Raw genomic sequence first — 24,332 nt, forward strand, 5'->3', positions numbered from 1 at the left:
TTGGTCTTAGATCATATTCCTAGAGTGATCTCTCTCTCTGGACTCTGTCGATGTTCCCCCAGGTCATTGTGAGAGTGACCTGTCCATGAAATGAAGCAGCCTGGGGACAGACAGCTGTGCCCACTGGACCGCCCCTTCCCTCACCACCTGCCTGGGGGCAAGAAGGTCTAAGACAGTGGTGGCGAACCCATGGATTGTCGCGAGCCGCAACGTCAGAATCCTGCCAGCAGGTCCCAAACCCGAGGGAAGAACAACAGGAGAGCAGTTTCACGAACTTAGTTCCAGGATCATGCTCTCTTCGTAGCAAGGCCCCGTTTATTTTTCAGGGTGGGGTATATATAGGCTAAAACCGAAACCAAAAGTGTAAACATTTATACTCTTCAACTGCACGGGAGCGAGGGCTGCACGAGAGTACCACCCACACATTCCAGAGGGAAACAATAACAACCATTATGGGTTACATCTGCTACCAGCTGAACTCACCCGTTGCTATGGGCAACACCGTGTCCGTGCCAGCGAGGTGACTCAAAGTTCAATCATGGCTAGGCCTATGTCAAGGCTCACCATGATGGCTCACCATAATGGATCACTCAGCAGTGGGCTGCAAAGCCCTCCCTGTCGGCACTTGAGCCCAGGTGCCCAGCAGCTGGGCATCGGATGTATATTCAGGTTTAATCACAGTGTTGGCGCTTTGTGATCAAGGAGTGGGTTCTGGGCTGCAGTGTGGGCACTTGGTCTCTGAAAGGTTTGGCTTTGAAAGGAAGGGCACTTTGTCTCTGAAAGGATGGCTAAGAGGTGGGGCATGGCATGGAGGCTGCAGGGAGGCTGGACAGAGGCCACGTGGGCTGGGCCAGGAGGGAGATGCCCAAGCCTCCCCAGAGCTCTGTGGAGGATGGGATACCATGGACGGAACCCGAAGAACATGAGGTGGGGCAGGGCTGCCTGAGAGCCTGGCCACACCTGGCTTGAGGGCCCCTGCTCACCAGATGGGGGTGCTTTTCCTGCGCTGCCCCTGGAGACGCACACTGCAGGGGTCTCGGGGCCCTGACCAGGGCCCTGTGATGAGCAGTAGTCCCCGTCCCCATGTACAAGGCTGGGCCGCAGCCAGCCCTTCAGCAGCCAGCAGGCAGGGTGCACTGTGACCCTGCAATAGCCCCTGGGCCCTCCGACCAACCCCATCTCTGCTGAGGGGGTCCCGGAGGAGACACGATACTGGGCATGCATGGCTGGGCCCCTGGCTTCCGTGCAGCCTGCTGGGGAGTGCGAGCTTGAAATGAAAACCTCAGAATCAAAAGGATGGGACTGGGGCCATTTAATTCTGTATACAACAAGGTCTACAGAAAGGACACCAGCTGGCCTGGCTTTGCCTCTGGTACTGCCCTGGGAGGGCACTGGAGAGGCTCATATAAACTGGGCAGGAACATGTCAATGGGTCACCTCACTGTGGCTACCTACACAAAGATTGCTCAGATGAGGCTGCCCTCGGCCAACCGCCTCCCTCACCATAGGGACACCTGGCAGTGTCACCTTCCTCCAGGCCCCAGAACCCTGCTCCAGCCTTGTCCATGGAGAAATTCAGTGCCTGTCACTGGTGGGGCAGCCTTTCCAGGAACCTCAGAGGCTCTGGCCAGCCCCAGAGGCCTGTCCCAACCCAACTGCTGCCCTCCCTGCTAGGCTGGGCCAGCTCGGGCCACCACTGAGCTAGGTGAAGCAGCCCAGAACCTATCAGGCACCAAGGCACTGGCCTGAGGGCAGCAGAGGCCGCAGGCCCTGGACACAGGGCTGTGATCATGGGAGGTGCAGGTGGCAGAGACCAGCCTGCCTGCTCCAACCATCACACTGGAAAGCCAGGAGGCCAAACCCAAGTACGACACTAGTGCAAGGAGGCCTGGGACGGCTGCCCTGGCTGATGACCTGAAGCGGCCAGCCCCGCAAGGTCAGCCCCCACCAGCACAGCTGGACCCCCCCTTCCAGAGCCACCAATGTAACCACTACCCCCACCCAGGGACCTGCCCAGGAGGGGTAGGGGTCAGTGAGTCCGGTGCTCCTGCCCCACCTGCCAGAAGGGCTCTGGCCACCTACCTGTACCAAAGCACTTCCCAGAGGAAGGATGGGGTGTGCTAGAACCAGGAGCAAGTTCAGGCTGCCCCAGATGGGAAGGGACAGCCAGAGCCATGGGGAGCAAGGAGCCCTCGGCTCTGACCTCACCCCGGGCCTAGGGAATGCTCCGTGTTTTATAAGCCCAATGCAGCTCCAGGGCCACACGATGCCTGGACCCTGGCCCTGAAGACCCAGGGGGCTGTGGAACCGAGATAACAGCCTGCTCCAGTGTCAGGCACAGGCTTCAGGGATGTGTGGCCACGCGCCATGCTGGGTGGCCAGAGGTGGGGTGTTCCAGCCATTCCTTCCAAGCAGCCAGGGTCAGGGTGATGGGGAGTCCAAGCTCCCCAGGATATTTCTGGGGCTCCCCCTGCACTCAGCATGTGGCCAGCTCCTATCCTAGGGAATGGGCCCAAATCCAGGCCAACACCCCAGGAGCCGACTGTGGGGCCAGCGCAACTGCAGGGAGCTGGCTGACAGATGCACCCAGCCCAGGGCCAGTCCTCACTGCTGCTTTAACGTGAAAGGCAGGGACAGTGCCAGGACAAGAATGGCCACCGGACAGAGCCGTGCCAAGCATGTGGGGGCAGGGGCCCGACAGCCCTCTCAGTGGGAACATACTGGGAGTTGCACTGGTGGGGCTCCAGGAGGGACAGGCAGAGCCCAGCATGATGAGATGTTGGCACCGGGGCTGTTGTCAGGTGCAGAAGCAGAGCCCTGAGTGACGACAGTCCTCCATCTCCACCCCAACCCTGGGAGGAGCCTTCTCCACGCAGCAGCGGGTCTGATCTAGCATCTGGGTAGTGCTGCTGACCCCACATGCTCACGTCCATGGGCTGGGCGGTTTCTCCCTGTGGACCAGGCCACAGTGGACGCCCCTGCTATCTGTTGGCCAATGGGAACCTCTCCGCAGGCCTGGTATGGCTCCCCTGGGAAGCAGGGCCTGCTGCCCATGGAGAGCAGTGCACAGAGCAGGTACACACGCCAGTGAGATGAAAAGCTGCTCCTTTCATTTACTCACAGATGAAAGATTAAAACACCAGCAAATTACAATTCGTGGTAATTCATAAGGCACTCTGTGCGATGGGAACATGAGCTGGAGGGAGGGGACAAGGCATGCTCTGCGTGGTCCAGGCCTCGGTGTGGCTGCTCCCCCACGAGGGTGGCGTGGGAGGGACCTGGCCCTGGCTACGTGAAGGCGGGGTCCTCGATGCCATGGTCTGGGTTGCAGGTAAAGGCAATGGTGATGGCGTAGCGGGTGCCCCAACGGACCTTCTCCACCCGGTGCAGGTTCTCAGACCCTGAGGTGAAGAAGGAAACCCGACCTGGAGAGGAAGGGAGACAGAGATGCAACCCGAGAGTCTCCATGCATGCCACCGGGGCCCTCAGAGAGCGTGGTGGCTGTCACCAGGCAGTGTCAGCAGGGGACAGCACCAGGGCAGCAACAGCAAGGGGTAGGCTGGAGGGACCTATGCTCCGGAACTGCTGCCACAGGAAGCCAGAAGCCCAAGGGACAGTCCCACGGCACCAGGACAGATCGGCCCTGGATGCACGGGCAGACGGCATTCTAGTTCTCTCCTGCCCAGGAGAGAGGAGCAGAGGAGGTAGCCACAGGCGTGGGGACAATGCCCTTCACTCCTCACGGCCTTCCAGATCCAGCTGTGAGTATCTGGTTTCTCATCACAGATCATCAGGAATAAAAGCCAGCCATGGAGGATGATGGCAACATTCTAACAGTCCAGAAAGGTCAGGCAAGCCAAACCCACACACACACACACTGGCCAGGCCCCAACAAGTGGAGCAAAAATATACAGCTGGAAAGGCCCCTCCTGGACGGCAACTGCCCTGGGGGTGGGAGTCCTTCCAAACAGACCTCCATCTAAGGATCCCATCCATTCACTCTCATGTCTAAATTACCCTGCCACACCTAACTAGGTAAGTGCTTGCTGCTGAGTACTCCAATCAGCCATTTCACGAGTGAAGTCCCACCCCAGCCACATGGCCGGGCTCCAAATGTTCAGGACAATTCCATTTCCCTACAAAGGCTAGTGCTGGAAACTCCCTTTTCCCCTTTTACTTTACTCTTTTTTGTTTTGTTTTGTTTTCTGGTACTGGGGATTGAACTCAGGACCTTGAGCTTGCAAGGCAGGGGGCGGCACCACTGAGCTAAATTCCCGGTCCTTGTTTTCCCCTTTTATGTCTGTAATTTAACTGCACATCTCTGCAAAGGGAGAACAGTCAATACCAAAGTGTACCGCATCCCAGGGGTCAGCAGTTGAGTTTGGCCCAGAAGTAGCAGAGCAAGAGAAATCCCGTGCTGCAGCAGCAGACCCTGGTGAGCAGAGACCCTGCTGCTTCCACTTGGGCATGGCAGGCCCACTCTGGACACAAAGGAAGCACTTTCCACGGCAACCTGGAGCCAGGATTCTTTCTGAGCTTGTGTTTTCCAAGGCCATTTTGTGCTTAGTTTCTTCCAGTTTCAATCTAACCCGAGATGTGGGAACGAGCACCGCAGGCTTCGGCACAATAGGGCCCAAAGGCCCAGGGTGTGTGGGTCCCCCGGCCCCCAGGCCTCCCTGTCTGTGCTCCCCACCACAGAGAGTTGTGCTCCTTGCCATCTGTCAGCGTTCAGTAAGAGCAGGGTCTCTACCAAGCCTGCAGTGCTTCTGCCCATCTTGCAGAGGCTCCAAAACCAGAGGAGAAAAGATCAGAGGACATCAAGGTCTCCTGGGCTACAGGACAACAGGAAACCACCAGTCCCATCACTGGAGCCTTTGATGGGAGAGATGAGCCTGGGGCAGAAAAAGACTTTTTAACCAAAATGAAAAGCTGACCTTCACATCCAATGAGATGAGCAAACTCCACGCAGGGTAAACAAGCACAAACCCACCTTAGCACATCATATGAAAGACGGCAGGAATCCTCTCAATCGGCAGAGAAAGCGAGAGCACACCTGAGGAGCGGGAAAGACAGTGGCATCTTTCCGGAAACATCAGAAGCAGGGATCAAGCAATGGCCTCTTCAATGCCCAGAGGAAAAGTCCATCAACACAGAGCTCAGTTCTCAGTGAAATGATCTCTATAAAAAGGCAAGGGCCAGCGGGTGTGGCTGAGGCGCAGGGCTTGCCTGCCATGGGTGAGACCAAGGGTTCTATCCCCAGCAGCATCACCAAAAATAAACAAAAAAAGAAGTAAAATAAGGACATGTTTAAAAAAGTCCTTGCCAGCCCTACAGGAAACAGCCACTAACGGTGGCGGGAGGGAAGTGGCGCCTGCTGGACACCCTGACCCGAGGGCGGAACGGAGAACACAGAAAGGAGATGTGCAAACCTGTCAAACGCTGTGCACCGTAAGAGAACAGAAACCGTCTTCAGAAAATGGTAAGATACCAGAAAAAGGTAAAGTTTATCACATACTGAAATAGTCAAGTGCAGCAAAACGAAACCCAAAGATTGAGGAGCAGATAAAAGGAATCCTGCTGCTCTGAAGTAGGCGGTGGGCATTCCACTGCAACGCTGCACAGCCCAGAACAAAATCGCCACAGGGTTTCACAGAAATCAGCAAGCTAACGTTCACACAGAAATGAAGCAAACATATCTTAGCAGCCAAACAGCTTTTCATAAGGCAACAGCAACTGAGACGCCACAGTATTCACAGAGGGACACTGATCGTGGGGACAGAAACCAACATGCAGAGCGGCAAGAACGCACTTACAGTCTTAGGGGTTTTCTTTGGGCGGAGGTTGTTTTTATTTTTGGTTTTGAGACAAGGTTTTGCTATGTAGTTCAGGCCAGTCTTGAACTTACTATGTAGCCCAGGCTGGCCTCAAACTTGTAATAATCCTCCTGCCTCAGCCTCCCAAGTGCTGAGATCACAGGCACAAGTCACCATATCCAGCTTGGTCCGGGGCGGGAGAGGGTTGTTGGTTTGATTTTTGGTACTGGGAATCAACTTGGGACCGTGCACTTGCGAGGCAGGTTGTGGAACCACTGAGCTAAATCCCCAGCCCAGTCCTCAGGTTTTGTGACAGACATCCAGACCGACTTGATGGGTTCAGGCAGTTTTTCCAACAAATGATGTTGAAACCCTGGCATTCTGCACACAAAGAGAGAATGCTGACCCTCACTTCAACCACACATCAGCATTATTTTGAAATGGACTGACGACATAAACAGAAAATCCAAAACCATAAAGTTTCCAGAAATTTATGTAGGAGAAAAATCTCTACACTCTTAGGGTGTTCAAAGTTTATTCGGCATTATCCAAAAGCACGTACCACAAAAGAAAAAGGTCAGTAAGCCGGGCGTGGTGGCACACACCTGTAATCCCAGCACTTGGGAGGCTGAGGTAGGAGTGAGTTCGAGACCAGCCTGGGCTACATAGTGAGTTCCAGGTCAGTCTCAACTACACAGTGAGACCCTGTCTTACAAAAACAAAAACAAAAACAAAAAAAGAAAGAAAGAAAGAAAATGGTCAGTGAGCAAGATCTCACTCAGAGTTATTCCCTTCAAAAGATACAATTAAGGGCTGGGGATTTAGCTCAGGACCCAAGTTCGATCCCCTGGCACCCCCCCAAAAAAAAACCCATAAGAAATGGAAGCCCAGCCATACACTGAGAGAATATATTGACAAAATATACACCCACCGCCTGCTGCCGACGGCCCTCCCTCAGGTCTGCCATCTCCCGCTGACCCGCCCTCCTCGCGAGCCCTCATGCCAGCTGCTGTACTGTACTATAAAAGTGACTGTAGAAGTAAACATTGTTTGTGTATTTGGGTTTTTAATGCATTACATTGAATATTAGTGTCAAAGTTGTATAAGACTCACTTTGTCGGATTTATGAACAAATCCCACTTATGAGTGTTCTCCGAGAACTGAACTCATTTGTAAGCCAGGGACTTAATGTACACCTCTTAAGAGGCTAAAATTTAAAAGGAGACCACGCCAACTGCCGAAGAAGAGGCAGGGTGATCAGAGCAGTGTGACAGCTTCCTATAAAGTCGCACAAAAGTGACTCGGCCGCTCCACTGGTGGGACTTAAGACAGAAAAATGAACATTTATGTCCTGTGTTGATCAGCTACTCATGCCTGTAACCAAGTACCTGAGAGAAATCAACTTAAAGAAGAAAGGTTAGTTTGGACTCACAGTTTCAGAGGTCTCAGTCCATGGTCACGGGTGCATTGTCTCTGAGCCTTGCCGAGGCAGAGCATCACAACAGAAGGGTAAATGGAGCAGGGCCTCGTGATGGCCAGAAAGACACCCCAGAGAGGAAGGGGTGGGGACAAGATGGAGTCTCCAAGGTTATGCCCCCAAGGTCACCCCCTTCTTCTAGGCCCCACCTCCTGTGTCTGTCGGCGCCCCATAACTGCACCCAATTATATCTCATCAATGCACTGCTCACTGATGAAGTCAGAGCCCTCATGATCCCATCATCTTCTGGAAGCACCAGCTGGTGACCACACCTTCAGCACATGCCCTGTGAGGGACATTTTAGATCTAGACGATTACATGTCTGAAGACCTGGAGACAATTCTGCACAGAAAAGGACCTGCGTGGTAGAGACCAGGCATGACAGAACTGTGCATCAGGAAGGCAAGACCTTCTGTCTCTTGGGTCCTCAGTTCCCCAAGCACAGGACTCCACCCCTTCCCTACCAAGTTTTTCTACAAAGAAACCTGGCTTTTGCCTCTCATAGTAAGCACTGCGGATCCACTGATCTGTGTGACCCCACTCGAGGTCTCACGAAGCAGTTATATAATGTCACCTATATAAGACTGCAGGTGAAGAAGACAGACAGAGCCAGACAGACACACAGGCAGGAGACACGGAGTGCTCATTACCTGAGAGGACATTAGGATATAAAATGCTGTGCTGATGTGTTTATCATGCTTAAAAGCAAAATATGCTGAAGGCTTCCCGCTCTCAGGCCTGGAAATGCCTCATCCAGTTCCTCTCTAGAAAGCATCTGCCCTCATGCGTGTGAGCTCTGAATCTTCCCAGCAAAGTGCCATGGCTGGCCGGGGTGGGGATGGGCTGGCTGCCCTTCTCCTTGCAGCAGCCACACGCTCACCTGGCCAAGCTGATAACCAAGGCAAGCGAGGCCAGGCCATGCCCAGACTGGCTGTCCCTGAGGACCACACCGGAGTGGAGGCTGACACCAGGGGCCACAGCCACAGGCACCAGGTCTAAGAGCCAGCTCAGGCCTGAGCTGCCACGGAGATGCCAAGGTGCCGGGTAAGAGCCGGGCTACTGTGGGGAGTGGGACAGCCGGGGACAGCTCTGGCTGCCCACTTTGGAGCAGAGGCAAGGGCAGGGAGAGGTAGCAGACAAGAACTGGGATGGTGGGTACAGAGAAGAGCCCCTCCCACACACCTGCAGCTAAAATGCAAACTAACACGTAAGGCACAAGTCACAGGGGTCCCACCAACACACAGATCTTCAGGACTCTTTCAGCAACACACTGGGACCTTAAGAGAGATTTAAAGTCCCTGTCACAACCAATCAAGGAACAGAGCTAGGCATGGTAGCACATAACTAATCCCAGCACTCTCGGAGGCTGAGGCAGGAAAATCAAGTCAAGCCCAGCCTGGGCAACTTAGTGACATAGCAAAACTAAAAAAAGAGAACTGAGGATGTAGCTCAGTAAAAGGCCCTGGTTCAATCCTTGGTACTTTGAAAGCAAACAAATAAAAATGAGCAGGGGCTCCCAGCCCTCCCAGGACATGCAAACACAGTGTACGGCCTGCCCACCCCTCAGCCCAGGGGCTCCCGCCGTGGCCCCTAAACTAGGGTCAAAGGGGTGTGTGTTCCTCACCCTCCCTGACATGTCCTGTCGCCTTGGGTTCACCTCCACTCAGAACTGGCATCGGCCATCAGGGCATGGATGATGAGCTGGGGGTGGGTGACCCTTCAGGGATCCACAGTCGGTTTCACAATCCCAGCTGCCCAGTGCCAAGGTCAGGGGACACAGCACTGTGGAGGAGGCCACGGAGTCCTCACACCGCGCCTCGGAGACCAGAGCTGCATCTGCCCGGACCTGGAGTGGGATGGTGGCTTTCAGTGACGGTCTGAGGACAGAGATGGGGTGTTCTACAAGTCACACCTCAGGGCCGGGGATGGAGCTCAGGGGTGCTGTGCCTGCCTGGCAAGTGCAAGGTTCTGAGTTCAATACGCAGTACAAAAAAACAAAACAAAACATAAAAATAATAAAAGTCACACCCAGGCCTGGTCATCAGGACTCTTGCTGCTTCCCGGCCAAACCATTGAAAGCAGGTGGTCACAGCCAACCTTCCTCTTCCTTAGCAACTGCAGGGGTCACTGCCTGCTGTGACGGTGCCTGTCCTGCAGGTCCGGCGGCCCCTCTGCACAGCCATCGCGAGCCTGAAGTGTCCCGTCCCTCCTCAAGCCCAAGTCACCCAGGAATTCCACTCAGTACACAGCTGCTATCTAAAACGTCCCCAAAGGCACATGGGCTAGACAGCCTGGCTGCTCACCCATGGGCTTCAGGAACTGAGGGAGCACAAGGGCTGCACTGATGAGGCCTCCACTTGATGGAGGCAGGAGGTGCGGCCCAACACAGGCGTGGGTGCTGGGATGATGCGGGGACGACATCTGCTCTTGGCTGGCTCTTCTCCCTCTCAGCCTTTTCCACCGCTTTCTCCCACTGCCTAGTATTCTAGAGCGAGCTGACCACAGACTCAAACCTCTGAAGCCAGGAGCCAAAGCATGCCTCTCCCATACGTTGTCCTTCTCAGGGTTTAGTCAGGGACAGAAAGCTGAGTGCACACTGACAAGCACCTGTGGATTTCACAGCTAGCCTGCTTTGCCCTGCAGAGGGCAGCAGTGAGAAGCACCGCTCATCTTCTCCAGTGGGGTGAGGCAAGCGGCTCCCCCACTGGGCGTAGCATTCAGTGCGAGGAATCCACATGACCTCCAAGGCAGGCAGCCCAGACAGCAGGAGCAGGGAGACGGTGCTGACCCATGCACTTGGGACCCTGCCAGCCTGGGCCCAGGCAGCACTGCAGTGCCTGAGGGAGGGCAGCAGCGGCACAAGATGACAGCCTGGAGCCTCCAGCCAGTAACAGGCGGGAGACGCACGCCGAGGAGGGCAGCGGCCCACAGAGGAGACTGCCCGACACCAGGACCGGCACCCTGGTCGTGGACGTGGCCCCCAGCGTGAGCTGGCCCATCACAGCCCCGGGACCTCGAGGCCCACTGTGCCAACCTCAGGTCAGAAGCTTCCATCCGTCTCTGGTTTGTGTGGTGCGAGGTGAGCGCTCTGCCACCGCCCAGCAGGTGCCCTTCAGCAGACAGGATGGGAGCGGGCGGGACTGGCAGCTGGGCGGTGCTGCTGCAGACCCACTGCAGCCGCCAGGGAGCGACAGAGACCCACCTCGGGGTCGGGACCACAGCTGGGCCCCCGAGCCCGACACAGAACACACACGTGTGCATGGGCTGTGCCTGTGTCCCCCACGCTTTGCGCCCCACCTGCTCTGGGCTCCACCGTCCTGTTGGCACCTTCCTCCAGGAATACGAAGCGCCCTCCACCGAAGTCCTCCTGGTAGTCAGACAGGTACAGCAGTGAGGTGTAGTCAAAGGAGCCATAGGTCACCTGCGAGGTGGAGCCAGGGGCAGTCAAGCGGGTGACGCCGGGCCGGCCTCAGGGACTGCTGGGCCCTTCCCGCCCCCCCCGCCTGGCACCTTCTGTGCATCTGTGGGGGGCGGCAGAGAGGGTGGCACAGGGCTGCCTCCTGCCAGATGTGGGGCATTCCCAGACTTTTTCACTTGCACTATTGGGGATGGAGCCCAGGGCCTTCACAATGAGAGACACCCCCAGCTCTTTCTTTATTCTTTATTTTGAGACAGGTTTTCACTAAGCCCCTAAATTGCCTAGGTTCAGCTCAAACTTGCAATTCTCCTGCCTCAGCCTCCCAGAGTGCTAGCATTACAGGCACCCCCACCACAGCTGGCTTATATTACATGTGTATTCAAAACAGTGAAATTTAAAACAAACTACACCATCTAGAAGTCACAGCAAAACAGCTCCAAAAGGACAAGAGCTCACTAGGTTTCAAGTAGCTGTTTCACTGAAGCAAATATCTGTGTTAGAAGACACAACCAACTGGGTACAGCGGTCACATCCGTAATCCCAGTCACTCACTCAGGAGGCTGAGGCAGGAAGAACCCAAGTGTGAGGCCAGCCCAGGGAACTTGGTGAGACCTGCCTCAGAATTTGGGTAGGGGGAGGCTGAGGCAGGAGGATCGCTGTGAGTTCGAGGCCAGCCTGGGCTACACAGTGAGTTCCAGGGCAGTCTGCACTACATAGTGAGACTCTGTCTCAAAACAGCAATAACAACAAAAGAATTTGGGTAGGGGCCGCTAAACATGGATGTAGCTTAGTGCAAAGGCCCTGGGTCCAATGGAAGGAAGGGAGGGAGGGAGGGAGGGAGGGAGGAGAGAAGGAGGAAGGAAGGGAGGGTGGGCAGAGGTGTCTTGGCTCCCGATAGTCAGAACTCAGTCAAGGTACCAGCCGGGGCAGAAGGGGCCCAGGAGGGAGCTGCCTCCTGCCCTGTGGGAGGAGCACCGCTGAGTGCACAGGGAGGGCTGGAGTGCAGACATCCTACCGTCAGCCTGCGGAGACCGGGAGGGGCGCCTGCTTCCAGAGAGGACCTGGACGGGGCTGTGCCAGGCACCCAAAGCCTGGCCTCAGGACCACTTATCTCCCTCTTCTGTGCTCCTGGCACTTTTCCCAAAGGACCTCAAGTCGCTTGGAATTTACCACTGTACAGACGGCCAAGAAATGGGGCTCTGGGAGGAAAGACAGGAGGGGTCTGTGGGGCCAGGTGGGGTACGGCTGGTCCCGGAGAGGAGCTGGAAAGGGGTCCCCAAGTGTGCACACAGAACGCAGGGCCTCTGGCTCACTCTTGGAAGACACTGTATAACCAGAGTGAAGCCACAGAGACCTCAGCACAGCCCAGCTGCCACCCACAGGGCAGCCAAGGCCCTGGACAGAAGTGATGCAGGAGCCTCCACAGGACAGCGAGGCAGCCTGAGGCCTGGCCCTGAGCAGAGGAGGACAGAGGACGACATGGGAGCCCAGCCTCACCACACTCAAAATGCCCAGGATCCAGTTCAATGGCTCAGTGGACAATGAACTCAGTAAGCATGGTCAGCTTTCCAGGAAAAGGGCAGTCAGTAGATGCCAGCCTCGAGGTGACCCAGATGTTGGGATCACCAGACAAACTGCCCATCTCCACCTGCTAACTGGAGCATTTAATCCACATTTAGTTTTGTTTTTGTTTTTTTTAGACAGGGTCTCGCTATGTAGCCCAGGCTGGCCTCAACCTCACAGTGATCCTCCTGCCTCAGCCTCCCAAGTGCTAGGATTATGGGCATGCAGCACCATGCCTAGTTATTAAACACCCATTTAATACTGACAAATGCGGATTTGTACCTCACACCTCCCATTTTGCTATTTGCTTTCTGTATGTCCTCCCCTCTCCTCATACTACTTTGCATCCAAGCCATTTTTATCTTTTTTGTTTTTTTTGGTACCAGGATCTAACTTAGGACCTTGCTCTCTTTTTATCAATTTTGAGACAGGATTTTCCTAAGTCACTAAGCTGCTCAGCGTGAGTTCAAATTTTTAATCCCCCTGCCTCAGCCTCCCACAGTGCTTTGATTACAAATGTGCTCTTCTTCCTCCATTCACCTGCTATCATCTTTTTTGTATTACACATTCTTTAGTGCACTATTTTAAATGCTTGTGGCTTGTTTGCTTGTTTTCCTTATTTTTAGGAGAGATGTTAATAACATGTCAATCTATAACAATATAATGTCATCTGTCATTATATAACAATTAGCTTTATGTCACGGCTATATAAGCGCTTGCCCTCCCCACATTTCGCCCTTTCCCTTCTCTTGCTGAAACCGTCACGTAAGTCCCAGCAGCACCCACAGCGTCAACGCAGACACAGCTACCGCCTTACGCTATTGTCCTTCACTCAGAAAAGTAACTTAAAAACAAAAAGACCTTTTACACCCTGCACGCTTCCTTTGCTCAGGTGTGCACCTCGCAAGGCCCTGTTTCTGTGGCCCCAGAGACCCTTGTGAGGATCCTCAACGGTCAGGCTTGCCAGTGAGGAATGCTCCGTTTTATTGTGCTTGCCTTCATTCAGAAAATATTGTCAGGGCCGGGGATGCAGCTCTGTGGCGCAGTGTCTGCCTGGCAGGCTTGAGGTCCTGAGTTCAATCCCCAGTACCGGGAAAAAAATTTTTAAATAAAAAATATTCTTAAAAGTTTAGGTATAATTCATATTTGACAAAATTTACCATTTTAAAATGTGTGATTTAGAGAGCAGTCATCACAACGGTCAGTTGTCTTCAACGGTCAGAACGTCTTCATCACCCAGAAGGAAGCCCACACGGGTAAGCAGTCCCTCCCTGGCCATCCCATTGCCCTGTAAAGCACAAACCCATTTCTCACCCTGCGTGGCATCTTGTGTCTGGTTCTATTCACTGCAGATAGTGTTTCCAATGTTCATTATGTTGTAACATGTATTAGCAATGCATTACTATTTAGAGAAATATGTAAGTTTCAGTTGAAAACTAGAATTTCATTTATTTATTTTCCAGTACTGGGAATTGAACCCAGGGCATTCACAGTGAGCTACATCTACAGTTTATTTTATTTTATTTTGGTACCAGAGATCAAACTCAGGGCCTTACTCTTGCCAGGCGGGCGTTAAGTCTGTGGCCTATTTTCTATTTTGAGACAGGATCTCACTAAGTTCCCCAGGCTGGGCTCGAACTTGCAATCCTCCTGTCTCATCCTCTGAGAGTGCTGGGATGACAGGCATGTACCACCATGATCTGCTAGAAAACTAGAATTTTAATAAAGTGGTAGCCCTAGAAATAAGATTCCCCCTTCCCCAGGATTTGCTGCTGCTGTTGCTATCTGCCTGTTTCACAGTCTTCTGAACTAGTGCGGAGGGGCCTGTGTTCTCTGTGTGAACAGGGCGGCCACAGGACACTCTGCCAGCAGCCGCAGGTGCCCAAGGCCACAGGGGAGCTGTGCGAGGTGTTAACCAGGGTCCTTGATGAGCAGCCGGTCTCCGAGTGCATGTTCCCCAAGAAGCTGCAGCCCCAGCTGGCCTCTGGGGTTGACACCGAGCATTCCAGCGGTCTCTGGTGCCTATGGCAGGGAGACCAGAGAGGCTCCTGGTCCAGGACCCGTTGGACTTCCTGGACAAAGACCAAAGCAGCAGCAGGAGCTGCTGTGAAAGGACAGGAAAAATAACTGAACAGGATAACTGGGCACGACGGTGCACTCCTGTGATCCTGGCCCTCAGGAGGCTGAGGCAGGAGGATTATGAGTTTGAGGCCAGCCTCAGATACACAGGAAGACTATTTGCAAAAACAGAGTCAGGGAGAGGTGTGTGTGGGAGGTCCGTGTGCTCTAAGACAACGTGTAGTGGTGCGTAGGGCAGCAGGAAGGTCTGGGCTCGGAGGACCTCAGCCGGAGCCCACAGTGAGCTGAAGTCAGAACAGGAATGATGACTCTGAGCATCTCCCAGAGCCACAGATGCTGCGGATGACAGAAGCCGGGAAGGAGTGGTCCTCAGTGACAAGCCCAAGGTTTGGTTAAAACCAAACTGAGATGCGGCAGAGGAGCCAAGGGTCTGTGCCTCCCTTGAGAAGGCGCTTCCAGGAGTGTCACGGAAGACCACTTGCACAGACCAAGGTCGCATTAATAAAATAAACGGGAGGCAGGCTGCCCTTCACAAAAAGACAGTGACAGTCAGAGTACGTGAATTTTAACCTCCGAGTGACATCCTTGCCTGGAGAATCGATCCATCAGCAAGTCTGGGGCAGGTAACACAGCGGGGCTGGCTGGGCCCCCAGGCCTGGGGCCCGGGCTCAGAGATTTAGACTCAGGCTCCCAGGGCCACCGTGCCCGGCTGCAGTACACACCCACTCCGTGACATGACACACCCGCAGCGGCACCCCCACCTGTCCCATGACAGCAGGGGCAGCAGCCTGCTGAGGGATCCACACTGGGGCAGCCTCAGGGGTGCGCCTCCCACAGCTGGGTCCTGGACTTCATGGCCGCTGGGCACTGTCTGGAGTCCTGGCCTGACCCCAGCACCTGAGGGCCCCACGTGGCAGAGTAAGCCCTGCTCACCCCCTGTGTAGACTCCCTGACGGCCTCAGCAGTGACCCCAAGTCTGGCAAAACCTAACAAAGCCACCTCACACAGAAGACCAGGGGAGGAAGTGGCCTGAGGAAGCAGGACCCAGGATCCAGACTCCATTCATCCCAAGCCCTCACTCTGCCTACCCACCCCGGATACCACAAAGGACCCCCAAAACCACTGACAACCTGTCAGTGTCCTGCGCAAGGCGCCTAGGCCACAGCACAGGGCAGGAGGACACCCTTCCCGCACAGCCCCGGGACACCCTGCAGCTCACAGCTCAGATGGGAATAGCTTCATAGAGGATCAAGGTCAGGGACTGTGTACGGCAGCCTGGGGGCACTGAGGACTCTTGCCAGGGTCTGAACAGAGCTGGCCTCAGGCAGGGGGCAAAGGAAAGGCAAGAATAGCCCAGCAGGGTCGCACATATCGAGGGCTTATGGTCTCAACACTCGAGAGGCTAGGGCATTCCAAGGCCTGTCATAAAGGTGCGAGATCCCAATAATGAATGTAATTATACTGTATACCTAAAATGGACCGATAAACTCAAGAAAAAAAAAAAAAGAGGCTCGGGCAGGAGGATCCTAAGTTCAAGTTCAAAGCCAGCCTGGGCTACATAGGGAGACCTGTCACAGAGAAAGGAAGGGGAGAGAAGAGGGGAGAGGAAGGGAGGGAGAGAAGTGGGAGGAGGGAGGAGAGCGGGCAGACCTCTTGGGAGCCAGAGCCAGTCCTGGGCCAGCAAGTCACGAACCGTCCCCTGCACTTGTGCAGCCCGAGGTCACACATCAGTCTGCCAACGTGGCTGCAAGGTCGGGGAGCAGTGGGGCTGACGCCATCTGACAAGGGCACCTGGCTGCCTGGTCTTACTGACTGAGAAATGAATTTCCTTTTCTCACTGCATCAGCTGGGGCCAGGGTGCACCTGAAACCCAGAAAGGGAGACCAAAATGCCCACCAGGCCCAGGCCAGAGCAGAGGCCGGCACAGCCAGGCGAGGGGCGAGCACTCACCTTGTCCACGTGTGCGTGCCAGTACTCGTCGTGGGCCGTGAGCGCCTCCGAGCTGTTGATGCGCGAGAAGAACGTGGGCTTCGTCAGGCTCAGCGCAGAGGCGCGGATGCCAAAGGCCTCGGCGATGGTGAGCTGCACCTTCCGCCGCACGTCCCTGTGGAGGGCACAGAGGTTACTCGGGAGCCAGCCGGCCTGCAGGCAGGGTGCCCTGCTGGTCCCCAGGGCCCGCACACCAGCAGGCAGAAGGGCGGTCACCGGGTACACACATCCCCAGCAGGAAACTGGGAACCGAGGGCCAGGGAGTGGCCATGGCAGCCGCCGCCTTTCCCAGGGCAGCGCCAGCACGCGCTCTGCCCGGCGGGAGGAGGTGGTGCCCTTGGGGATGGTGGCCTTACTGCACAGACTCGGGTCTGGGGCATCCAGGCCACCTCAGACCACCGCCGCCCTGAGTAACTCAGCAGAGCCTTGCCTCCGGCCCTGGGAGCGCCGGGCAGCAGGGCTGGACACACTGACCCCGACCCCTGCAATGTCTGCACACGTCCTCCACATCTACCTGCAGGTGCACACGGGCACGCACACACCGAGCTACCTGGACACTCGCTCACATACATAACTTCCCACCTGCGTACCCTCTACATACGTTATATGAACCTGTATGAACACCACGCGTACTCATGTGCACACACAAATAACGCTCTGTGCATGCATAGCTGCACATGCCATGCCAGCCCATGTGCCCACCACACACACTGACCCACACGCCTTCCTGTGTGCGTGCACACCCAGGTACACGCAGATGCACACTGAGCCAGCCCTGACACACTGCCCAGTGACCTCCTGTGGGCCCAGCTGTTCCCGCGAGCCAAGAACACTTCCAAACCCCCCTCGCTCCCTCCACATAGGCATCACGGGCAGCATGGCGCGGCTATGCAGACAAGGCTCGCTCGGGGCGGTGTCTGGCCATAGCGGTGGCTCCTTTGACCCTTTGTGGGGACAACATCCAGTGAGCTTCTACTGAGGCCACAGCTGCATCCAAAACATTCACCCTTCAGTAGGGCACGATGTGTGTGTTCAATATCTCTGTGATTGACAGAAGCATGGGAATTACGTATGGAGACCTCATGTATTTTGTTGGTTTGTTTCTCCTGATTGTTGTTCACCTTCAAATTCTAAAGCTTTGCAAATGGCACTGAGCAGTTTTTGGAGTTCAGCACATTGAAGGAACTGAAAAGTTGAAATGGTCTTCCACTTGGTCATCCAATGACTTTCACATGATCCACTGGGCAATCTGATGGCTGTACTTCATTTGCTCCAAACAGCAGATCATTTTTGTTGTTTTGTGACACAGAGTCTATGTGGTTCAGGCTGGCTTAGAACTCTCAGCAATCCTCCTACCTCAGCCTCCCAAGTCCTGGGACCACCGGTGTGTGCCATCTTGCCCACTTTAGATCATTTTCTTTGTTTTTTTTCAGTACTGAGGATTGAACTAAGGGTCCCATGCACACTCAGCAAGCACTCTACCACTGAGCTACATCCCTAACCCTTTTCATTTTGTTCTGAGACAGGGTCTCACTGAGTTGCCCAAGCTAAGCTCAAGCTTGTGCTCCTCAGCCTCCTGACACCTGGGATACAGGTATGTGCCTCTCACCTGGCTCATTTTCCACTTCTATAACAGCCTCTTGTCTTTTGTTGTCAGATCCTTCCTCTTCCTTTTTTGGAGGGGGGGTACCAAGGATGGAACTCAGGACCTTGTGATTGTGAGGCACGCATTGGAATCACCGAGCTAAATTCCTGGTCCCCTCCCCTTTTACTTCTATAAGTGTCATAACCCGATAACCTGTCAAACAGAAGCCAACTTAACAGTCTGTCCCAAAGCCCCCGTTCCTCAGTGCCTGTTATGAGGTACCCAAATGACCCTCTGCCCGTCACCTCTGCAGTTTCTGTTTGTGGGGATTATATGTCCTCTGCACCTGACAATGCGGAGGACACCTTCCCCACGCTGTCCATCCCCAGCTGGCCGCAGGGCTTCCCGCCGGGCTCACTGCACAGCAGCCCCAGGACTGCAGGAGCTGTGCACTGAGATGCTCCTCCTTGACATGAGGCCCGCAGAGTGGGGACTTCTGTGGTTGCTCCCGGCTCCATGAGATCAACACTGCGTGAACAGCTGAAATCCTACGAGGGCCAGGGAGTTCACTGGCCACCGGCTCACCTGACCCCCCACCGTCTCTTCCGTTTCTCTGTTCTGTAGCTGTGGAAGCCAAAGGGGGATTTCCTGACATTCTGCGTTGGAAATATTATTCTCACATCTAAAAATAGTTGCTTTTAACTATAGCTCTGTATGTTCCCATTTGTCTTACAAATACTGATATTTTGGGAGCTTTAATTAGTTCAAATTTTTGTGAGAGAGGGACTGGTAACATCCTTTCCTTTTTTCTCCTCCATAATTACAAATCTTCATCCGAATCCCAGTCTTAACAGATGGCCTTGGACAACCTGATGTAGCCAGTGCTTATGGGTTTTCACCTTTCATCCTGTGTACATTCCTGCAGCAGCACTCATGTCCCAGCGACGGTCTCCTCGCTTTCCGCCCCAGCAGTGAGGCTGGCTGCCACCCAGAGACAGACCTTGTCCTTCTGCCTGACTCCTGGTCACCGCTGCCCAGGTGCGGTTTGACACCCACAGCCAGTCCCAGGTGCGGCCATAGCCGCTGTTGCTCTCCGCAGGGCAGGAAGTCCATGACCTCGATGCTCAAGCAGGACATAAAATCCCACCCTGCTCTCCCTTCATTTTGGTACTCGTGTCAAATTTCAGAAACCCATGAACGTACGCATACCAAAATATCGCTGCCCTTTCTCTGTGAGCAAGTGTGCACACCAGCAGAAGGCACCGTAACCAGCAAAGACGGCAACACGGAGGGCCACGTGGGCCAGTCACAGCTAAGGGAGAGGCGGGCCCCGCTGGCCCTGACACCTGGGACAGCGGCCGGAGTGAGCAGGTCCGCCGCAGTGTGGCACCGACCAACTGCACCGCCACGCTGCTGCTCCTCATGTACAGCTAACTGCCCCTCACCCATGCTGGAAGGAGCCCGGCCCTGCTCACCAGATGATTCCCTGGAAATGTGACACCAGCTGTTTCCAGGACATGGAAGGGTGCAGTGACCTATCATCTGGGTAGGCACATGGTACACCTCAACCACTGCTCCCCTGCAGACTAGGCAATGATGAAACTCCATGAAGCTCGGCCTCACTCGAGTGTAGGTGGCAAGGCTGGGGACCCCACGGGACCTGCGGGCTGTTCCAGCGTCTGCTCTGGGGACTGGGGTCACACCAGCTGGGCACTTGCTGGGGATGGTGTGGGAAGGCGGGCTCTCCCTGTTGTACTTTCGATAAGCAGTGGGTATGCATGCTGTGCTCTCTAAATGAAAAATCCCCTTTAAACAGTCCCCAGGAGGTGTCCCACCTCTACACGGGTGCTGGGCTCACCAAGGAGGCCCCAGGGCTGCCCGGAGCCCTCACAGAGCCAAGTCCACCTGGCGCCAGGCTGGTTCCCGTCCCATTGCCAGTGCGGCTGTCTCAGGCCCCCCCTCTCCCCGACACTTGCCACAGCAACCACGCTCCTCCTCCTGCTTACCGGTACAACTGGAAGTCCTCTTCCGAGAAGATGGTTTTTATTTTATCCCCAAAATATCTGTGAAAAGATAAGAAACATTAGCTAATGAAACCATTTACTAATCTCTTGTTTCCTTTAAAATTAGTCTTTCCTCAAAAAACCAGCAAACCCTTGAAAATGAACCTATTCCAGGGCCAGGGATTTAGCTCAGTGGCACTGTGCCTACCTCACAAGGGCAAGGTCCTGTGTTCTATCCCTGTATCAAAAAATAAAAAATGAATCCATTCCATTATTTTTGAGCTGCTTAGCTCCCTCAATAATCCCTTCACAAGAGGGCGAGGAGCCAGGCATGTCTGCAATCCCAGCACTCCGGGAGGCTGAGACAGGAGGTTTCAAATTCAAACCCAGCCTGAGCAACTTAGTGACTTAGTGAGATCCTGTATAAAAAAAAAAAGTCTGGGCTGTAGCTCAGTGTGAAGGCTTGTACCACAACAACAACAACAACAAAAAAAATGCAGGGCTGGGCGTGGTGGTGCACGCCTGTGATCCCAGCACTCGGGAGGTAGAAGCAGAAGGATCGCTGTGAGTTCGAGACCAGCCTGGGCTACACAGTGAGTTCCAGGTCAGTCTCAACTACATAGTGAAACCCTGTCTCAAAAAAAACCAAAAAAAAAAAAGCTGGGCATGGTGGCACACGCCTGTAATCCCAGCACTCAGGAGGCTGAGACAGAAGGATCACTGTGAGTTTGAGACCAGCCTGGGCTACATAGTGAATTCCAGGTCAGTCTCAACTACATAGTGAAACCCTGTCTCAAAAAAAACCAAAAAAAAAAAAGCTGGGCATGGTGGCACACGCCTGTAATCCCCGCACTCAGGAGGCTGAGACAGAAGGATCACTGTGAGTTTGAGACCAGCCTGGGCTACATAGTGAATTCCAGGTCAGTCTCAACTACATAGTGAGACCCTGTCTCAAAAAACCAAAAAAAAAAAAAAAAAAAAAAAAAAAAAAAAAAAAATGCAGGGAGGGAAGGAATTTAGCAACAAAAAGAGGAGGATGACAGTGAGACAGTGACCAAGGCTGGGAAATCTTTTGGGGTTTTTCAGCCTTACAGACACCCCAAGTCTTCAGACCTCTCTGGCAGCCAGCCTGCAGCCCTCGGACCCTGCCCTTCCCGCCCCTCCCACCTTTTCCTGCAGCCCCATCTGAAGGGCCACAGCAGCCCTAAACCTGACACCAGATTCTCCTCTAAAGACCAAGGACAAGGACTCCGCCCTGGAACAGGCTCTGAGAAATCTGTCCTGGACCTGGAGCCCCATCCCTCAGCCTCTGGGAGGCCCAGCGTAAAACACAGCAGGCACTCACCAGCTGCTCCCCAGCCTGCCCCTCACCTGTACAGGTTCACAAAGTGCTTCCCAACAGACAGGGCCCCCGAGTGCAAGTCCAGGATGGACGCCTGGAAAAGACGTGTGGCGCCTAAGACAGGGTGATCATCACTTTCAAAGCCCCTGAAGCTAAACCCAAGTCCCAGAGGCCCCAGGTCTGCCCAAACCCAGCTGCTCTCTGATGCCTGAAGAAGAGTCCAGTGCTCTGCAGACACTGCACAGGCAGCCCCCAGATGCACCACGGCTCCTGCAGCAGCCACAGGCCTGCTCCTCCGGACTGCCTTTTCCTCCTTCCCTTCCTCCCTCCAGCCTCTGCTCTTTCCCCCTCTCCTTTCTGCCTCCCTCGGTTCTGCTAGGATCACCTGACAGGTGTTACATGCTAGGTGTGGAAAGCATGCAGCACAGTGGGTCTGACAGAGGCCCACCCAGGAAACCACCTCACAATCAGATAATAAACATGTCCGTCATGTCTCTGCAGCGAGCCTCCAGTCATGAGGGACCAGGGGCACTTTCTAGTTCGAGGCGGATGTATTGGAGGCAGACGGGGGCAGATAAACCATTCACGGCAGGTACCATGTGGACAACAGGCTGTTTGTTACACACGGGTAGGTGACAAGTGGGCTGAATCTGAAAGAAGATTCAGCATCGGGGGAGAACAAAGACTTAAAAAGGGAAGAACTGGGCCAGGGATGTAGCTCAGTGGTGTCACCTTCTGCTTACAAACACAAGGTCCCTGGTACCAGAAAAAAAAAAAAGGGCAGGGGAGAACTGCTAGGCATTGGTATGGCGTGAGGAGTCTGGGGGCAGAGAGAGAGAGTGGCCCCTGCTCCTCAGACTGCAGGGCGACAAGACGTCCCCGGAGTGGAAAGTGGTATAGTGGCTTTTTCCACAGTGCACAAGCTGCCAGCACACATGGGGGCAGTCACAGCTCCTCCCACCGGTGCCAGGCTAGTGGACGCTGACCAGACTAGGTCACGTCCCCAGGCGTGACAGTGGAGGGCCCACAGACTAGGCTATCCCCCTGCATCACCACTCTGGGGCGTGCTAATGCCGAGGGGAACAGCCACTACACTGGCCAGATCTCGGCACCCCAATCAGGTCCCATTCAGAGTTCAGGTGGACACACCCCTCACACAGCAGGTGACAACACCATGTCTGGGCAGCCTCTGGCTTCAGGTAACAGGGAGTCAGCACCTGCACAGTGCAACTCCACAGCTGTCATGGCCAGGACTTGTCCCGGGACCTCAGCGTGCTCCTGACCCCTCCCTCAGCTCCGTCCGACACCTCCCCTGGACCTGTGGTCAGGCAGGCTGTGACACACGAAGAGATGGTCGATGGGACAGCAAGGGCCCTGCACACACACCACCTCCCATCTGGACAGCAAAGGTGAAAGGCAGAGACAGGCAGAGCCAGGTTCCACTCACCCCTCCATCAGATCCACCCAGGGAGAATCCCTTCTCCGCCACTCTGTGGGGAAACAACCCTGAGTCAGAGCAGGGAACACAATCATCTGGAAGGTGCCTGGGCAGAACGCCCATCGGCATAAGCTACACTGGCTGCTCACTTCTGTGTGCAAACAAACGTGCAGACCAGAAGGCTCAGCTTTCACACACCATGTCGTGTTGACGCTTGTAACATGCACCTGGCTTTGAAGTGACCAACTCCTGACATCTACACCAAGCAGGGACTCCGCCAGCAGCCAGAAGTGTCAGACTGCTCCAGGTGGGTGAGGGCTTTGACACCCTCCGCTTAGGACAGGGAGACACCCAGGTCAGCCCAGCGAGGACCGCCCTGCTCAAGAACTAGCAGCTTTGACCCCAGCACCTAAGTAAAACACCATAACCCCATTTCTGGCGGGAGGGTGTTTGTTGTCAGAGGACTGTCAGAGAGGGCTCCTGCCTGAGGGAACCCCCTGAGGGCGAAACCAATTCCACACACTCAACCAGCAGTGTCTAACCGGTTGGTGGGAAAATCAAAGCTTTAAGATCTTGATTTTAAAATCTCACAAGATTGCTAGGTGTGGTGATGCCCACCTGTGATCCCAGCACTCTCTCAGGTCGAGGCAGGAGGATCACTGCAAGTTCAAGGCCAGCCTGGGCTACATAGTGAGCTCGAGGCCAGCCTGGACTGCATAGTGAGACCCTGTCTAAAAAACCAAAGTAAATAAAATAAAATAAAATCTCAACAGGGAAAAATGCAGCACCCACTGCATTCCAAGTGGGCACATGTGCACCTCGGCAAGGCTGGCAGAAGGACAAAAGCCACCAGCTTCAGAGTGGACACTGAAATGTCCTCTGGGGCTCTCGGCTGAGGCTGGGGAGCACGGCCCACACGATAGCCCAGCACCCAGGCTCCTGCAGAAGCGCAGGGGTCCTCAGGCCAGAGGAGGTCATGCCTCCAAAAGGTTCCGTCTGCAGGGACTTCTCAAGCCACCATATGGACGCCTTCCCAGGCCCTCAGCACATGGGGGACCCTCGTGGGACAGGGAGGCCCCAGCCCACCTTCCCCTCGCTGGCTTAAACCTGACCCACAGATGCCCAGGGCAAAACACTGAGCCTCAATACCTGCGGATGCGCTCTGCTTCCTCTCTGGAGATGACGACGTCGGTGACACCGCGGCCGCACTTCCTGGGTGTGCAGCCTACAGGGATGACAGTTGGGATGCTAGGCTTACTTCCAAAGCTCCATCCCAGGATCGTGGGGCTGCATGGCCCTTTCCCAGGATGGGGCTGGCCAGTGCGGCCAACACCCTGCTAGATGGAAACTCTATAGACAAGCAGCACAGCTCCTCACAGCCTTCTTCCCTGAGCCAGGCCCCAGGAAGCCACAGATGCCTCCAGACTCAGCGCCAACAGCAGTCTTTGGGAGCGTGGGCCACAGGACCAAGAGCTGTGAGCACTGCAGAAGGCCCACCTGGCACTCCAGAAGGGCTTGGAGCTCCAGCCACTGTCCTCCCAGGGCAGCACCCCCCCCCATTCTCCCTGCACCTAGGGACCTGCAGACACTGAGAGCAAGGAGCCTGAGAACCTCAGATGCGGACA

General features: G+C 54.9%; 1 protein-coding gene across 1 annotated transcript in view; it reads right to left on the reverse strand.

Annotated features, from left to right (window-relative positions):
• Positions 1-3,087: 3,087 nt before the first annotated feature.
• Ogfod3 (2-oxoglutarate and iron dependent oxygenase domain containing 3) overlaps positions 3,088-24,332 on the reverse strand; it is a gene marked incomplete at its 5' end in the record, with an annotated part of 25,249 nt that continues 4,004 nt past the window's right edge. Inside the window, 7 exons of the mRNA XM_010618754.2 lie at positions 3,088-3,425; positions 10,588-10,711; positions 16,301-16,454; positions 19,931-19,987; positions 21,299-21,363; positions 22,717-22,759; positions 23,857-23,932. Of these exons, the coding sequence (XP_010617056.1) occupies positions 3,289-3,425; positions 10,588-10,711; positions 16,301-16,454; positions 19,931-19,987; positions 21,299-21,363; positions 22,717-22,759; positions 23,857-23,932 (656 nt within the window). The remainder of the gene's footprint in view (positions 3,426-10,587; positions 10,712-16,300; positions 16,455-19,930; positions 19,988-21,298; positions 21,364-22,716; positions 22,760-23,856; positions 23,933-24,332) is intronic.

The sequence above is a fragment of the Fukomys damarensis genome, unplaced genomic scaffold, assembly GCF_012274545.1.
Source record: "Fukomys damarensis isolate Sample0158 unplaced genomic scaffold, DMR_v1.0_HiC HiC_scaffold_23, whole genome shotgun sequence".
Classification (NCBI taxonomy): Eukaryota; Metazoa; Chordata; class Mammalia; order Rodentia; family Bathyergidae; genus Fukomys; species Fukomys damarensis.